The following is a 17336-nucleotide window of genomic DNA, read 5'->3' as shown; positions in this document are numbered from 1 at the left end:
GAGACCCGCACCACCGGGTCTCATAGTAGGTGAACTACTGGGAACTCACCTAAGACACAAGCCCCACCCTGTTCTGAACTACTGGGGACCCACCCAAGGCATGAGCCCCCTGTTCTAAGGTGCTAGGGGCCCACCTAAGACAGAGCCCCTCGGTGCTGAGCTGCAGTGGTTCCCCTCTGTGAGACAGGTGAGGACTGTAGCTCCTTCCTCTGCGGTTTTGGGAAGACAGAGGAGAGAACGCTGGAGGGCTCTGGGCTCAGCGCCACACACAGCCAATGGCTACCCCCTGCCTCTGGGAAGTGCAGGACTTGGGATTGATTCCAATTTTATTTTTCCTAGAAGTAGATGTCCTGCTCAGCTGTCAGCACTTTTCTGATACCCCTTTGGTGGCAGATGTTATTTTGGAGGTGTCATTTGCTCTCGGAGCTTTGATAAGGCACTGAGAAGCAGAGCTCCATGTCAAGGAGAGGTGCAGGGGTGTTTGTGTGCACATTTACAGGGGTACAGCTGGAGCACTGAAGACTGGGCTCCCAGGCAGGCCTGGCCCTGACAGAAGAGAGGAGGGTTTGTCCCTCTCAGAGATACTGCCAACCTGGATTTAGGTGGGGAGATAGCGCCAAGGCAGGACGTTTGGAGGGTGCAGGCTGGTTCCTGCAAATGGTGGCTGGGGGTGAGGCAGTGCCACAGTGAAGAGGAAATGTGACTCAACACATGCTTTATTGTCACACACCTGCTTCAGGTGAAGTCAGAGACGGTTTTCTTCCTACTTCTACTCACATGTCCTGGTTTGGGTCCCCGGGGGGGCTCTTCCATCTGGTTACGGAATGGCCCCCTGAGCACAGCAGTGCTGGCCCCCTCTACCCTCGTGGCTGTGGGCTGTCTTGGGTCACACAGGAATCCTTGGCCAACCCTGGCACAGGGACTTGGAGAACTGGACAGCGAGCTTGTGATGCAGCAGGCTAAGGTGGAGTCCCTTCCCTGCACACCTTTCCTTTCCAGGATATCGGGGGCCAGGTGATGCACCCCAGCTGCCAGCTCTTCTCTGCAGGGAACTCCCCAGGCACAGCCTAGTCTGCAGCCCTGCTGGTCAGAAAGGCCTAAATCCAGTTTGGGGTCAGCATGGGGCGAGGGCGTGGGGTGTGGGCATCAGGAGTGTGGGAGAGGACTGAGGGCAAAGCATGGCTGTGCCACCCTCCTCACCAGGGTGCCACCGAGGCCCAGCACACAGGGATCTGAGCACACCTGGGCTCTGAGCCAAGGGGCCACACTTCCCAGGCTGCAGGGCCTCCATCAGACCGTCGTACCTGTGAGCGGGGCAGGGAGCCCAGAAGTCCACCAGCTCAGGGAGGAGGGTGGGTCCTGCAGTCATAACAGGCTTCCCATGAAGGAAAGTGCAGAATGTGAGGTGGCGCAGCTCCCCGAGCCTGTCCTGGCCCTGCCCACTTCCAACACCCCTACACCCCCAGCCTTCAGGTTTTCCCCTTATAAATGAGAAAGTGGTGTTGGTGGGAGAAAGTGTATGGACAGGGAGCAGCAGACTTCCTCAGGACCACTTGGAGCCCCTGGGAGCATCTAGAACCCCTCAGGGACCATCTGGAGCCCCTTGGGTCCACCTGGAAACCTGGGGGATGACCTGGAGCCCCTCAGTACTCAAAGATGGCCCCCAGGTGGATCGTCCAGATGGAGCCTGTCTGCAGACACATTCCAAGCAGCTCTGGAGCAAGGTGAGCCGACCCTCATTCCTGGATGCCAAGCACTAGGACTGGCTGCTCAGCGGGGCTTGGGTTCGCAGGCCCTGTCAGACCCCAGGGGTGGGGAGGCCCCTAAAGCAGCCGTGGGGGGGGCAAAGGCTGGAACTCCCCAAGCCTGGGCTCTGGGGCCTGGAGTAAGCCAGGCCTTTAGAGGGCTGATCCTGTGCACAGTGGGGTCCTGCTGTCCCTGGGAGGATGGGGGATGGGCGCAGCTCTACATGGGACCCTCTGGGGTCCAAATGCTCCTCTGCTGGTGTAATGGGGCTTGGGGGCCCCTCTGGGTCTCATTGTGCTGGTTTCTGCAATGGGACCAGACATCTGAGGAGGAACTGGCTCTGTGTCCCTGAAACCTAGGGAGCTCTGGGAGTCAGGAGAACACTGGACCTTTACAACCCCAGGCAGCCACTGTCTCGCTCTCTCTCTCTAAGCCTCAATTTCCCATCTGTAAAATGGGTCAAAAACCTTTAGACATAAAGTGCTCAGGGCTGCATGAGGCTGTTGACAGATATTAACTGAGCACCTTCTATGTGCCAGGTGCTGTTGTTGGTGCTGTGTCTTGCCCTTAGAGCTTCTGTTCAAGAGGGAAGACGTTAAACAAGAGGCCAAATACACAAACACAAAGTAGAGACTGGGGCAAGGGCTCTATGGAGGTGGCACAAAGCAGTCTTACAAAGACCTACAGGAAGAGCAGAGGAGCAACATGTGTGAGGGCCCTGAGTCAGGCAGGAGCTAGTATGTTCTGAAGGCCCACTGGCTGGAGCCTGGGACCTGGGTGGGAGGGGTGTAGTAGAAAACCAGGCTCGATGTGTGGCAGGGTGAGAGGCTACAGGGCATCACCCGACCCACTGGTCCCAGAAATCCAAGTGGTCAGACACCCAGTGTCGACTTCTTGAACAAACGTCTGAAGAGTGAATGAGTGACTCCTGTTGGGTCCCTAATTCACTGTGTGATCTCGGGCACGTGTGTTTCCCTCTCTGGGCCTGAGTTTCACTACTGCTAAGATGCCCTCTGGGTTGTAATTCTTTCTGGGAGAGGGGGTCTGGACCATGCGCATGGCTGCAGCAGGCCCAACTGGACGCTGGCTCATTTCTCTTGCCAGGACTGCAGTAGACATGGCTAGCACCCCTTCTGGGCAGAGTGTTTTCCAAGGCAGGTCAGGCAGCAGCTGCCTGGTACCCATGGCAGGAGCTGGGGCTCCGATCACCAACCTCTGCCAAGAGGCCCCAATTACTCACCGTCCCATTTTCCCCTTTCTTTTGTCTCTACTCTCAGTCCTGTGGAAACCCTTCTGCTCAGGTGTGCATCTTGCCCAACCACAGTCCCTGGGCCTGCTCTCAGGCTACCCGGGGCACAGAAGACCCCTGCCTTGGGACCCTGACACTTGCGGGTGCAGGACGAGCAAGGCCGATGGGATGGGCAGTGTGTGGAGCGCCTGGGTGGGCAGCGGGGGTGGGCTAGGGCAGATGCCTCCAGCCAGTAGTCCCCTGGGACAGACTCTAGGAAGGCCAGCCCCCAAAGGGTGCACACAGAGCTTTGTGTAGCTGAAGCCCTCCGCTGCCCCTCTGGACCTCGGCTTCCACATCTGGCAAAAGTGGAGATGACAGCCTGCAACCAAAATGAGTTCAGATCTTGTCTGTCTGCAAGTGTGGCCCTTGGACTGAGTGCCCTGCCCCCATTTCCCAGCTGTGCTCCAGCAGCTCACCCCAAGATTTCAGATTCTGAAATAGTTGCTAATCTCTGTCAGGGTATTTCATAAGAACCTCTTTGTTTCCTTCATCTCTTGAAAAGCTGGTCCCTGCCTGAGGGGGACAGTTGGTGGCTGTCCACAATGCTATAGCTGCTGGCCTCTGAGTGCCTGTCGCAGGGGTCTGCACCAGTCCCAGCGGGAATGCAGGGACCTGTCTCAGTCTCAGCCCCAAGCCCACCCGGTGCTCACAGTCAACTCACTGCCCTTGCTCCTGCCTCCCAGAGCCATGCCAAAGGAGAGATCTCGTAGAGACCCCACGACCAGGCCCTACCTTCCCGCAGCCCGCAGTGCTCCCCCTGCTGCCCCTCCAGGCCTTGATGGCCCTGCTCTGACCTGGGTGCCCTTCTTGGGACACCTGCCCTGGGGAGTCCTAGGGAGAATCCTCAGGGACCTCTGCCCCTTGTTGTGCCCCCTTCCCCTCCCTGCTCTGTTCCTCCCAAACCCAGGCACCATTTCCTGAGGCCGCACAGTTCCTTCTCAGCGTCTCCCCACAAGATAGGCAGCAGCTCGGCACCCAGCACTGTCTGAAATGGGCAGGAGGGCATGTTTCCTCACCCTGCTGCAGCCATAGCTGCTGGGAACACCTCCTGCCGCAACCCTTGAAGCTGGCCCCTGGTGGGACAGGCTCTGTGTACCCCAGTGGAATACAACATCCCGGTGGGTCGAGAGCTGTGAGGGTAGAATACCCCACCTGCCCCTCTCACATGTACTGGAGCAAAGGATTCCGAGATCACTGTGGAAACCCATTTGTGGGGTGGGAAGATGGGCAGGCTGGTGGGCAGAGGAGAGGGTTGGTGCTGCCCTGATGCAGAGAGCTCGCTGGGAGACATGCTTTGCGGACCTTTGGTGGGGCGCCCAGTGTCTCCTGCCAGACTCCAGTCGAGTACTGCCCTGCCCAGTGGGTCAAATCCGGCTTCCCACTCGGTCTGGAGCTGTGCGACTCTCACGGTCTTCTCTGTGGCTCAGTTTCCTCAGCGTCAAGTGGGAACATCCTGGGGTTTTGGTGAGACTGGCCCCGTGTGAGCTTCAGTCATCCACTGGCCCTGCTCCAGCCTGTGGGCGAGCGGCTTTGCTGCATTGGTAGGAGCGTGGCCAGGGCCCCAAGCAGGCTGGAAGGGACTGGCCTCCGTCTCCCACTGGGCAAGTCCCTGATGTCAAGTGGGGCCAGAATACCCACTGCATGGTGGTGACTTCTCAGACTCAGGACTGAGGCCCAGGCAGACAGCAGGAAGACAGCTGGGCGGGCCCACAGGGCAAGCGCGGGCTGAAGCATAAGCTCACCTAGGCTAGGCCCACCTCACCTGGGCTCTTTCCCCACCCCATCTGTGCCCTGCCTCCCTCACTTGTGCCCCACCTCACTTGCACCTTACCCCTTTCGTCTGGGTTCCATCCCCACCTGCGCTGGGCCCTACCCTCACTTTATCTGGGCCTCTGCCTCACATGTGTCCCACCCCTCCCGTGACCAGAAGCCCATTTGTCAGCTCCCCATGTGGGTGTTCTGAGAGTCTGACCATGGCTAGGCAGTGACAGGCATCACCTAGGGTGCTGTGTGGGTGTTACAGGAATGGGGGTGTCCCCAAGGACTGGAAACCCTTCAGTCATCGGTCCCTGAATCTCTCCTTTCTCTCCTGAGGTCTCCTGAGGCTCTGGAACAAACAGCAACCCCTCCCCTGTGACCTTCCAAACTTCTCTGTGAATGTCCACGTCCCATGCTCCTGTTCCTACATGGGCACATGTCCCTGTCCCCTCACTGCCATGAGCAGGGATGCAGAGCAGGTCTCCAGGTGTTGCACCTGGTCTGAGGCCCAGCCATCTGACGCCCTGTCATCCTGGGGTCCCCAAAGGGTCTTGGACTTACACCCCACAGGCCCGGGTCACTGTGCTCTTCTGTCACCCCCGTCCCTCACCCAACCACCAGTGGGCCCACTGAGGGGCCTGCACCTCAGGCTGTGCCCCCCGGCTGTCTGCCAGGATTTATTTATGCAGATAAGCACTGCTGGCCATCCATCAGGGGAGATGGGCACAACTCTCAGGCCCCCACTTGACGCCAGGGGTGGGGAGGGGCTCCCGTGGAGTTTCTCAGTGAGGTTATTCAGGAACCATGAGTGCCATCTGGTCAGCCCAGGCCCACCACCTGCCCTGTCCTGTGAGTGGCTCTGCACAGGCTGCTGGTCTGTGAGGCGACATCGGGGCGGGGGGGGGGGGAGGCACCTGGCAGCCAGGAGTGGGCAGAGACGGAGGTGGAGTCTGGGGGCCAGTCGTGGCTCAGCTCACACAGTGCAGACAGGAGGACAGGGGCTGAGAGGGCCAGCGCGACTGCAGACGTCCACCAGCTGTCCCTGGGCACCGTCCACCACACTCCTTCTGCTTCTCAGAGCCCCAACACGGCCACACCGACGGGGTTTACGTGACAATCACCTGTGTGCCACTCCAAGCCATACTCTGGGTCTGAGGGCAGAGGCTGGGCTCTTCCCTGAGATTTGCTGGGTCATCCTGGATAGGTGGCCTTTCCGGGCCTCAGCGTCCTCCTCTTTGAGGCAGAGGAACCTTCCAGAGCCAAGTGTCCTGTGGCCTACTGGCCCCTCAGCTGTCGGGCACCCTTCACTTTTAAATGTGGCCTCTGTGGCCACTTCCCAAGTAGGCAGAGGCCCCTCTGATGGCTGCAAAGCCAAGTATATGGCCAAGACTCAGTTCACGGGTCTCCGGGGTCTGGGACTCTGGGGCCCTGGGCTGGCCTGGGTCAGGTCCCTGCAGGTGGCCACACGCAGGGCCTCCAGCTCGGCGGATGGGGCACTCAGGTACAAGGACTGCGGGGCCTGCTGCAGTCGCCACACATGCCAGCCTCCAGCCTCTCTGCCAGGTCCGGCACACTCACTGTACAGCCAGAAAGGGGGATGGCACATGGTGGCCCGCTGTCCTGCAGCAAAGTAGAGGAAAGTCAGCACCCCAGCCTTTGGAGTCCTGGAATCTCCAAATAACCATTGCAACAGAGAGATGATTCTGGGCAGCCAGGAAATGGGTGCCCCGGGGTCACGTGAGCCACCCGAGAGGTTGTTCCTCGGCAGTGTGACCCGGGCCTCTCTGGGCACATGGGCCTGAGGCTTGGGGCTGCAGGGGCAAGCAGACCCCTAGCACAGCCTGGTGTGCAGGGGACACCCGTGGCTCCCTGCTGGTAAAGCTCCAGCCCCACGGGGTCTGACGTGGCAACGGCAGCCCACAACTCCCTCTAGGACAAGCCACTGTCTGACACCCACAGAGGGCCACAAAGCAGGCTGGGCAGGGCATCTGCAGAGACTGGCTTCTGGGGACACAGAGGTCAGGCTGGGTGCAGTCTCTCTGCGGGCATCACTCTCATGGGGGGCGTGCCTCACCTCTGGGGAATGAGGGGGTGGGGACAGATGAACTGGACAAGGGCCAGCTGACCCTCCCCAGGGCACTGCAAGGCCACTTGGATTGGACTGGACTCCCTAGGGAATGCAGTCACCAGTGGGTCAGGATAGATATAAGATAAAACAGGAACAAACGGAATAGCTGCAGCCAGACTGTGGCTCACGGGGAAGGGCTGTGAGGGATTCAGGTATTTACAGTTACACTCACATACGCTACATGCATGTGCACACACACACATCCACCACGCACACTCACACACATACTATGTGTACTCACACACATGCGCACACGCACCACACATACACACACACCCCTCCTCTCTCTGACGTGCATAGAGCAGTCATGGACACAACCCCTGAGCGATTAGGACACCCTCAGACACACCTGGAGATCTGGTCCCTGCTCAGACCCGGGCCTTCCAGACACTCCGTGCTGAAAGTGCAGGGCCATGAGAGGGGCTTAACTGCCGAGATGGTTCTATACTTGGTTCTAATACACTTACAAATTTGATCTCTAAGAGAGACACTCAGGCAGTGCTCCAGCCGCAGCCCTGACCCTCTCAGACCAAACCCTACAACCGTTGCTGGAGGGAAGCCAATATTACAAACAGCTTCCTGGGAGACCCCAGCATACATCTGGCTTCAGAACCATGAGCTGTGTTACACAGAGAGAACAGAGAAATGAGCTTTTTTGGAAAGCCACATTTTCTCTTTTCCAACTTTCTTGCCATTCCATAAAACAGGGACTGTGCCCTTGAAGGAGTGGCCATCCTCAGAGGGGCAGGAGGCAAGGAGGGGCTGGTGCCCTCCCTGCTCCCCACCCCCAACGGCTCCAGCAAGGCACCGGTGCATTGCCCCTCCAGGTCCAATCAGGGTGACCATGAGCAGATGACATTTGTTCTCATCTGCTGTGGGCTGAATCGTGTGCCCCCAAACCCAGGTGTTGAAACCCTAACCCTCTGTGTGACTGTATTTGGAAATGGAGGCCCTAAGGAGGTAATTAAGTCAAAATAAGGTCATAGGATGGGCCCTAATCCAATATGACTCATGTCCTTATAAGGAGACTGGAACACAGACACGCACAGAGGGAAGATTACGTGAGGACACAGGGAGGAGACGGCCATCGGCAAGCCCAGGAGAGAGGCCTCAGGATAAACCAGCCCTGCCCACACCTTCATCTTGGACTTCGAGCCTCCAAGATTATGAGATAAATCTCTGCCTGTAGCATTTGTCACACCACCTGAGCTGACTAACACATCATCTAACTCCTGGGTCCAAGTGGCTCCCAAGCCCTCGGCGCTGACTAGACCCTGAGAAGCCCAACATACACATGTGTGACATTAAGCATTCCACTGCCAGCTGCTCCCAGCAGCCTGTGGACCCCATGGAGCTGCTCGGTCCTGCTCCCAGGGAAACTGACAGCTCTAGGAGCACAGTCTGCAGAGGCTGCTGGGGTGGGGAGCTCGTGTCTGGGAGGCTCACAGGACACCCACCTCCTCAGTGGTCTGCTTGGGCTCGGTGGGAACCTCGAAGCTGGGGCTCGCAGGGACCAATGGCTGTGCCAGGAAACATTCTCGGCAGACTCGGCTCTGCCTGCCATTCTCGGCCTTGAACTCGGAGCACTTGCCACAGATAACCTGCCAGACAGAGGGCACCTGTGACCCTATTTGCCTGAGACAGAAGACTGTCCTGGAAGAGGCTGTGAGGGCCACAGGAACAGTGGGCAGAGGCCGTGGGGCCCTCCAACAGGATCCCTGCTGGAGGGCGGAGGCCCTGAGGCAAGGAGGGCCCAGGACCCAGGTATCTGCATGCCCAGAAAGAAGAAGAAAGAGGCACCAGGAGCACAGACCGCCGGGGATGGCCCCCAGCCCCCACTCACTGCCCCACACAGCTTGCAATGGTGCTTCCTCTTGGTGATGGAGTTGAAGGTCTCACCGCAGCCCCTGCAGCCCTGTTTCTCCTTATCACGCCTGGTCTTAGAGGACCCTCTTCTGGGCTCGAGCTACGGAAGGCAAATGGTAGCAGTCAGCTTCTCGGCCCACTGGAGGGGTGGCTGTGTCATACACTGGCAACACACACAGGGCAAAAAGCTGTGTGTGGACAAGGGAATGAAGTGGAAGCCCCGTTGGCCATGGCCTGCCCAGCCCCGCTCCCCAGGGGCCACCCTGCTGTCACAGGGAGTGAGCTGCTAAGTGGAGCCAGAACTCTAGGCCCAGGATGACTGTCCCTACACAGGGGCCAGTGATTTAGCCTGATGTGTCTGAAAAGATAGTGACTGGAGCCACGTTGTGGGAGATGGTGGCGGATCTGCTTAGAGGCCCAGAGCCAGGGCCGAGGGAGTCTGCACCCAGTATTGGGCCATGTAACCCTTGCTCCCACATTGTCATTCATTGGGCCCTGGGGCTTGGCACCTACTCCACACTGGGCACTCAGAGGCGTGCACTCAGTCCACCCTCACACACGTGACAGTGTTCTCCTGGGGCCGAGGAGTGGACGTCTAGCCTCCAGACTGAGAGAGAACAAATGTCTGTCATCTGAGTCACCTGGTCGGTGGTATATTGTTACAGCAGTCCGAGCTGACTAATACTGACATGTTGGTGCAAATTCTGTCCTGAACCTCCCAGCCATGTAGCCTCCACTAAGCCCAACGCTTCTCATGGGCCCCACCACTGTGAAGCCTACACCAGTCTGGACGAGGAGCCCAGGGTCAGCCTGGTTCCTCCGAGGGGGATGTTTGCTCTGCCCAAGGCCTTGGCTCCTCCTCCATCTCATGACCGCCTGCCCTGTGGACACTGGGTGTAAGACAGCCCTGGGGCCCCTCTCAGTTTATCCCACAGAGCTCAGGGCCACAGGGTCCTGCCATGGGGAGAATGGGCGCCACAGACCCCATAAGCGAAACTGACACTCTGCCTAGCCATGTGTCCTCACCAAAGCCACCTCTGGCTTTGGCTGCCCCTCACCTCACTCAGACTCTTTGCCTGGAAACTATCTCTCAGAAATGCTGGGGGCCAGACACAAGGAGAAAGGGGAGAAGAGGCTCATGGGGCCCAGAGAAGGGAAGGAGGGGAGAGACAAGGCCATCTGGGGGGTCTGCTGTGGCCACGCAGCCCCCACCCTCCACCAAACTTCAGGGAAAACTGTCCCTGTTTTCCAGGTGAGGACACTGAGAGCCCCAGAGGTGGGAGTGGCCTGCAGCAGAATAGCTAGACCCACTGTCCTGCCTGCGAGCCCAGACATGCACCTCCGCCCCAGGGCAGAACCAAAGCTCTCGGGCCCCTGTGGGCAGCACTGCACAGCTGCTGAAAACACAGGGAGGCCGTGGGGGCCCAGAGGTGGTCCCCAAGGAACGGGGGGCAGGGCCACCCTTTGTGGGATGGAGGAGAAGCTGTGGTGGGGCAGGGGTACATTTGAGTCCCGGCGGGCTCCCTTCACAACCCACCAAAAAGCCGCAGGGTCATCACTGTGGGGATCTGGGTCACACAGGTCAGCCTGGTCTGCTCTCACCCTCAGGTCTCCCTTGTCTGGTCTCACCCTCCAAGCACCCTAGTCTCACCCAACCTTCTACATCTCACCTCTGCTGGGAGTCACTCACCCCTGCAATACCCACTCCACTGTTGGTTGCCACTGCAGTTTCCTCAGAGCTGGTAGTCACCATCTGAAAGGGACAGAGACAGCTGGCATGAGCGGAGGTTCCATGGCCACACACTAGTGTCCAGTGCAGGGCTGGACACACCGCAGCCCTCCATCTGACCACAGGGTGGGGGAAAGACTTATCACACCATGGCAGTGAGGCAGCCCTGGCTGTAGCCCCTTCCTCACATGTCCTGGAGGAGAGCTCTGGGCCCGCCCTCTGTGGTTGGGCTTTGCCTCTGTGCTGACTGCAATGGCGTGTTAAAGGGGTGTTTTGTCTCCAGGTTGCCTCCTTTCAAGGCAGGGGACAGTAGTGCTTTACCTGCCCAGGAGAGATGCAGTGTTCTTTCAAATAGTCCAGGAAGCAGAAAAAATCAAGTAGATTTGATGCAAATATTAAGTGAATAATAAGTGTCCTGCAGGACAAAGACCCAGCTAGGCCCTAGGAAGGCCAGCCAGGCCTGGCGTCTGGGACTCGGAGCTGCTGGGCCAGGCTGGGCTAGGCATTCCTCAGCTTCAGGGACTGCCCTGATGGGAAGCACAGAGTGGGGGAGCCTCACTCCAAATTCAGACCGAGGAGGTGGCCAGGGCCCCAAGAGGCTGCTGACAGACAGCTGCAGCCCTGACTCCCTCCCCACACCAAGTCCCAGGCAGCGCCTCTGGGAAAAGACAGACGAGCTGCCCCACTGATAAGATCATAGCACCAAGGTTCATGTGAGACATGAGGAGAGTTCGGGGTGTGGGGGGCAGCTTCCCTCCCAGACACCAGCCCTTGTGCAACAGGCCTGGGCTGCCTGCAGTAGGCACCCACTCCTGCAGCCAGGAGATGCCTCCCATGGACCCCAGGGACTCTGGCGCTCACAGGAGGGTCTGGAGGGAGGGAGGGGTCCTCGTCCTGGCCCAAGGTGCCACTGAAGGCCTTGAAAGTCTGGCTGTTCTGTTTGTGCTTCTCGATGGTGGCCTCGATGACCTGAAACCAGACCACAAACAACAAGAGCCCTCAGTACGTGGTGTGGGAAGGCAGGCCTTGTGCTTCTGTCCTCAAGGACGGGGTCCAGTAGTCACCACACTTCCCCCTGACCAGTGACATCAGACATCGGCCAAAGCCCCGCTCTGAGGTCAGAAAACGTGGCTTGAGGTCATGCCCAATGGCCAACCAGGTCCTCATACCCCAGCTCATGGGTCCCAGTGCCACACCGCAAGAGGCCGGTGTCCCTCTCATGGTGCTTCAGGTCGAGGGCTGATGCTTTCTGGGAAAGTTCTATGTGGATTCAAGGCCATGTTTTCATTTCCTGCACCAGCACTTCCACCTGATCTCTGCTTGAATTTCCTTTTTCTCTTCTTAGCCAGATATCTGTTCTATGAATTTGGGGAGCCACAGGACCTAACACTCAGTGTTTGGCCTGGCTGCGGCCATGCTGGGCTCTGTCGCAGTGCTCCTGACCTTCGGTCTGCACAGGCTTGCTGCCCCCTGCGTCCCCACTGTGGCCGGTCCTAAGCAACTTGTTCTTGCTGCCCCAGCACGCTGCCTGCCTCCCCGCCGGGCCTGTCCCTGAAGCAAGGCTCTGTTCTGTAAGTCACTCTGCTCATCCTGCCAGCTGCGGAGAGAGGGCAACTGGGCTCCCTTTGGAGCCCCCAGACAGTAGAGATCCCCCCGAGGTGAGGGCACCTCCCTGCTTGCCAACCTCCAGGCCCTTTGTGTTTATTTACTGGGGCAAAGGAGTGAGTGGATTGAAAGGCTCGTGGAGTCTGAAGATGCTTATAAACGCAGTCATTCCATCATTTTCAGGCAGACAGATCGGTAGGTAATGCCTGGGGCTCAAGAATTTGGTCATTTGGTTGCTTTAAAACTTTAGGAGCTTCGGGGCATATGGGTGGCTCAGTTGGTTGGAGCGCGTCCTCTCAACCACAAGGTTGCTGGTTTAACTTCCACAAGGGATGGTGAGCTGTGCCCCCTGCAACTAACAATGGCAACTGGACCTGGAGCTGAGCTGCGCCCTCCACAACTAAGACTGAAAGGACAACAACTTGACTTGGATGGAGCTGATGAGGCCTGGGAAAAACACACTACTGTTCCCCAATAAAAAGTCCTGGAAATACATGTTGTTCTCCAATAAAAATCCTGTTCCCCTTCCCTAATAAAATCTTTTAAAAAACACACAAAACTTTAGAAGCTTCACCTGAATCCATTCTTTCTTCTCCTCTTCCGTCCTATGAAAAACAGAAACAGTATTTAATGAATTCAGTCTCGGATACTTACTATAAACCACCAGCCTCCTCCCAGCCCTGCTGCACATGCCTGAGCTTCTCACTACCTTGAAGTACAGACCAAGGCTTGGAAAACTGGCTTCAGGGGCTCCGGAACACTGCAGCCAGGTAGGGTCATGTGTGTCCAGGTGGAGTCATGTGTGTCCAGGTGGGGTCAGGTGTGTCCAGGTGCGGTCATGTGTCCAGATGGGGTCAGGTGTGTCCAGGTGGGGTCATGTGTGTCCAGGTGGGGTCAGGTGTGTCCAGGTGCGGTCATGTGTCCAGATGGGGTCAGGTGTGTCCAGGTGGGGTCATGTGTGTCCAGGTGGGGTCAGGTGTGTCCAGGTGGGGTCATGTGTGTCCAGGTGGAGTCATGTGTGTCCAGGTGGGGTCAGGTGTGTCCAGGTGGGGTCAGGTGTGTCCAGGTGCGGTCATGTGTCCAGATGGGGTCAGGTGTGTCCAGGTGGGGTCATGTGTGTCCAGGTGGGGTCAGGTGTGTCCAGGTGCGGTCATGTGTCCAGATGGGGTCATGTGTGTCCAGGTGGGGTCATGTGTGTCCAGGTGGGGTCAGGTGTGTCCAGGTGGGGTCATGTGTGTCCAGGTGGAGTCATGTGTGTCCAGGTGGGGTCAGGTGTGTCCAGGTGGGGTCAGGTGTGTCCAGGTGGGGTCAGGTGTGTCCAGGTGCGGTCATGTGTGTCCAGGTGGGGTCATGTGTGTCCAGGTGGGGTCAGGTGTGTCCAGGTGGGGTCTTATGTGTCCACTTGGGGTCAGGTGTGTCCAGGTGGGGTCAGGTGTGTCCAGGTGGGGTCAGGTGTGTCCAGGTGGGATCAGGTGTGGACAAGTGGAGTTTGGTGTGGCCAGGTGCAGTCAAATGTGGCTGCATGGGGTCAAGTGTAGCTAGATGAGTTAGGTATGGTAACACTGGGTCAGGTGGGGTTGGGTGTGGCCACATGGGGTCACATATGGCTAGGAGTGGGCAGATATGGTGTACAGAGCCCTCTATAATGGATGTAAATGAATGCCTCTCTGGAGCACAGTGGGTCATTACAAAGGTCATTAGTGGAAGTGAGAGGAGGGCTATCCCGCACACTACCACCAGTCAGAGCACACGCCTGGCACCTTATAAGGTGGCCTGACACTAGCAGATGTGCTACCCCTATGGCCAGCAAGTCCACTTCAGAAATCCATCCAATGGATACAACGACACAGATACACAAAGCCTGGGGCGAGGCTGCCGCGTGCAGCACCCTTTGCGACAGCAGCAGGACCCTGGACGAACCTGCCCATCAGTGAGAATCAGAGAGTGATTAAGATGGAGAATTGCCCTGCTGTAGGAAACGGTGCTCGGGTATAAGATGATTTCTGACAAATTCAGTGAAAAAGGCAAGATGCAGAACAGGCTATACAGTAAAAGGCCATCTGTGATTTTAGAAACAGGTATATATGTATGAGAACAGAAACTCTAGAAGGATATTGAAGAGATAGTTAAGAATGTCCACTGGAGCAAGAAATCGGTGGGCAGAGGTTTAATGTTCATTAACCGCCCCTTGTACTGTTACATTTTAAACCACAAATAAATACAGTGAATAAATAAAAACATATTGCAAATTTACCCAGTTTAGAATAAAAAGCCATCTGCTAAACTTTCAGGTCAAAGACATTCCATTCACACAGCAGCGGACACTGAGCCAGCGAGCCTACCGGGTTTGCAGCTCCAAGGACCTCTTCTTTCCCGTTATGATGAATGTGTGGGCTGCATGTGGCTTGGCGATATCCTGCACCTAAAGGCACACAACCAAGGACAAAGCACAACAGCCAATCACTTAGCAGGCCCTGAGCTTCGGCCTCACTCTCTCAGACAAGGAGGTCTTTCCTGGGGAGGGCGCAGTGGCGACCCAGGGGGTCTGCAGGGAGAGTGCCCAGATCAAGGTCATGGTTGAGGGATGTCTGTTACGTGAGCAGGTCTGCGGGGGACGGGGGACTGTCCTGCCCAGGCACGACTAGGACATCTTATCTGCCAAATCCTCCTGGCCCCTGGGATTCCTGGCAATTTGGCCGCCAGCCCTTGGACAAGCTGTGCCTTTCCCCACTAAGACATCCACCAGCACGACTCCTGACAGAGGGATGGGAATCTTAGGAGACGAGTTAGGACAGTCTCCACCGCTCTGCAGGGTTACCTGAGCCCTATGGGCAGGTGTCTCAGATCAGCAGGCCCCTGTTATGGGGAGCTGTCTCTCATCTCCCCAGCACCCCACCCCCAAGGCCCTTGTCTGGATGTGGCCCTCAGGCCAGCTGCTGTCAGAACCAGGACCTGGCATTAGGGAGACAGGGACTTGGCCTGCCCAGAATCTTCCATGGGGCCTCACAGCAGGACTTGCCCAACAGTTCAAGGTCAAGAAACTCTGCTTTAACACATCCAGTTAATTACATAGATTTTTTTTTTTAAAGAAACACTAAAAAAATGGTTTCTTCTAGCTATGGGAGAAAGTATTTTTTCTCTAGTTAGTTGTTACTTTTAACGGTGTTTCTTAAACCTGGATTCAGAGGATTTCAAGGTAAGAGGGATTTTTTTCTGTGTATCACTAAGGCAAACTTTCACTTTCTACAACTAATTAAATACTTCGATTCAGTCAGTGTTTTTTGGAGCGTCCATTAATTCAGAGCCTTCCCCGACAGAAGATTCCAGCTCCTGCAGCCAGGATATAAGATGATTTCTTACAAGTTAAGTGAAAAAGGCAAGATGCAGAACAGGCTATACAGTAATGGCCATCTATGATTTTAAAAACAGGTATATATGTATGAGCACAGCAATTCTGGAAGGATATTGAAGAGATAGTTAAGAATGTCCATTGGAGTAAGGAATGGCTGGGCAGAGGTTTAATGTTCATTGGCCTCCCCTTAGTACTGTTACGTTTTAAACCACAAATAAATAAATACAATGAATAAATAAAAACATATTGCAAGGTTACCCAGTTTAGAAAAAGAAGGCATCTGCTAAATTTTCAGGTCAAAGACATTCAATTCACACAACAGCGGACACCGCGCCAGCGAGCCTACCCAGCCCAGCCAGGAGACACTGACAGCCCAGGAAACTGGGGCAGCAAGGACAGCAGGGGGGCTGCACCTTGGGCACAGGTACCTGTGGACCTCGTTCGGGCTCCGAGGTGGTAGGGGAGAGGAGAGAGTGGGGACGGGGTCAGGCGTTCACCCCAAGCTTTACCTTCAGGTCTGTAAATGGGGCCCTGAGCGCCAACCTCCCACGGGACAGGGGCAGGCCCAGGTCCTGGTGCCATCCTTATCTCAGGAGCATGAGGCCGGCAGTGCCCTAGCCAATGGGTCAAGTAGAGAGGCAGGGACCCTGCCCACCCAGCCCAGATGCCAGCCCAAGGCACCCTCAGAGACGGTCTGGCCTTGCCCGGGTCACCGACAGAGCAGAGGCTCAGAGAAGTGGGCCAGTGGCCAGGTGTGCTACTACGTGTGCAGGCGGGGCCAGAGCCCATGTCCTTATCCCTGCTTTGTGCCCTCCCAGGGGAGTGGGGAGGCAAGGAAGGGTCACCCACCTGGAGGTCCGAAATGTCCATCTTCTCCCGGATACTGAACTTCTGGCCCATGAGCCGCAGTTTGGGCACACAGTAAAGGATCATGCTGTTGAACTGTATGATGAAGGTAGGGCGGGGTGAGGGGCAGGCGGGCAGCCAGGCAGGAGACCTCATAGAGAGGCATCCCAGGGAGGTGCGAGTGGCCTGGGCTGGGCAGGGGCGGGCCAGGCGGGGCTGGGCGTGGCCTGTGGGAGCTGGGCGGCGCGCCTCACCAGGATGAGGTGGCGGTCCTGGGCTGTGCCATTCTTGGCTGACAGCTTCTGGATGTGGCCCTCCTTGATCAGCTCGTTGGTGGGGTTGACAATGTCCTCCTCTCCCCCTAGTCGCTCATACACCTCCAAGAGCTTGTGCATTTTCTCCTGCAAGAGACACAGGGCTCAAGCAGTTCTGCGACCACAAGGACCCAGGGGTGAGCAGAGCCCCACCATGCAAGTGTGGTATGGGCGGCGCTATGAGCCTACGGACAAAGGGGTAGGAGGCAAAACACAGGGTGACACTTGAGTCAGGCATTGAAGGATGAACAGAAGTTCACTGTGCAGAAAACAGTAAATAACAATGGTTAACACTGTTTGCTATGTGCCAGGCAGTGTTCCACACACATTGTAGGTATTAACTCATTCAGTTCTACCATTGACCCTCTCGGGTGGATGCCATTATTATCCCCAATTTACAGACAAGGAAACTGAGGTACGGAGCAGTCAAGGAGTTTCTCGAAGTGTTTTAGCTAGAGGACTGGAAGCGGCCCTCTCAGCCTCTGTGCTGCACACCAGCTAGGCCTTCTATGTGGGCCTTCAGAGAGACATGTCAGGCAGCTGCAGCTTTTACCCAGATGCTACCCTCTTCTCTGATAGCCTTGCCCGGTTTTCTACTCCACGAGGCCCGTCGTGAGACCGCACCTCTGCCAATCTGCAGCTCATCTCTCTCTGGCCTCACAATTGGTTGGGTGGTCACATGGCCAACCAGTAGCCTTGGG

At 56.9% G+C, this 17336-nt stretch overlaps 1 protein-coding gene across 10 annotated transcripts in view; it reads right to left on the bottom strand.

The window, feature by feature from the left end:
• Positions 1-5441: 5441 nt before the first annotated feature.
• The window catches only part of FGD3 (FYVE, RhoGEF and PH domain containing 3), a 38863-nt gene continuing 26968 nt past the window's right edge, over positions 5442-17336 (bottom strand). For all 10 annotated transcript variants that reach the window (XM_081065158.1, XM_081065162.1, XM_081065164.1 and 7 more), the window contains 9 exons: positions 16576-16722; positions 16325-16417; positions 14466-14545; positions 12698-12728; positions 11380-11487; positions 10480-10542; positions 8767-8889; positions 8381-8524; positions 5442-6415 (listed from right to left, as the gene is read on the bottom strand). In XM_081065158.1, the coding sequence (XP_080921284.1) occupies positions 6293-6415; positions 8381-8524; positions 8767-8889; positions 10480-10542; positions 11380-11487; positions 12698-12728; positions 14466-14545; positions 16325-16417; positions 16576-16722 (912 nt within the window). In that variant the 3' untranslated portion in view covers positions 5442-6292. The remainder of the gene's footprint in view (positions 6416-8380; positions 8525-8766; positions 8890-10479; positions 10543-11379; positions 11488-12697; positions 12729-14465; positions 14546-16324; positions 16418-16575; positions 16723-17336) is intronic.

Source organism: Rhinolophus hipposideros, assembly GCF_964194185.1.
Source record: "Rhinolophus hipposideros genome assembly, chromosome: 11".
Taxonomy (NCBI): Eukaryota; Metazoa; Chordata; class Mammalia; order Chiroptera; family Rhinolophidae; genus Rhinolophus; species Rhinolophus hipposideros.
The sequence above is the reverse complement of the archived record's forward strand: the minus strand, read 5'-3'. Positions and strand labels throughout refer to the sequence as shown.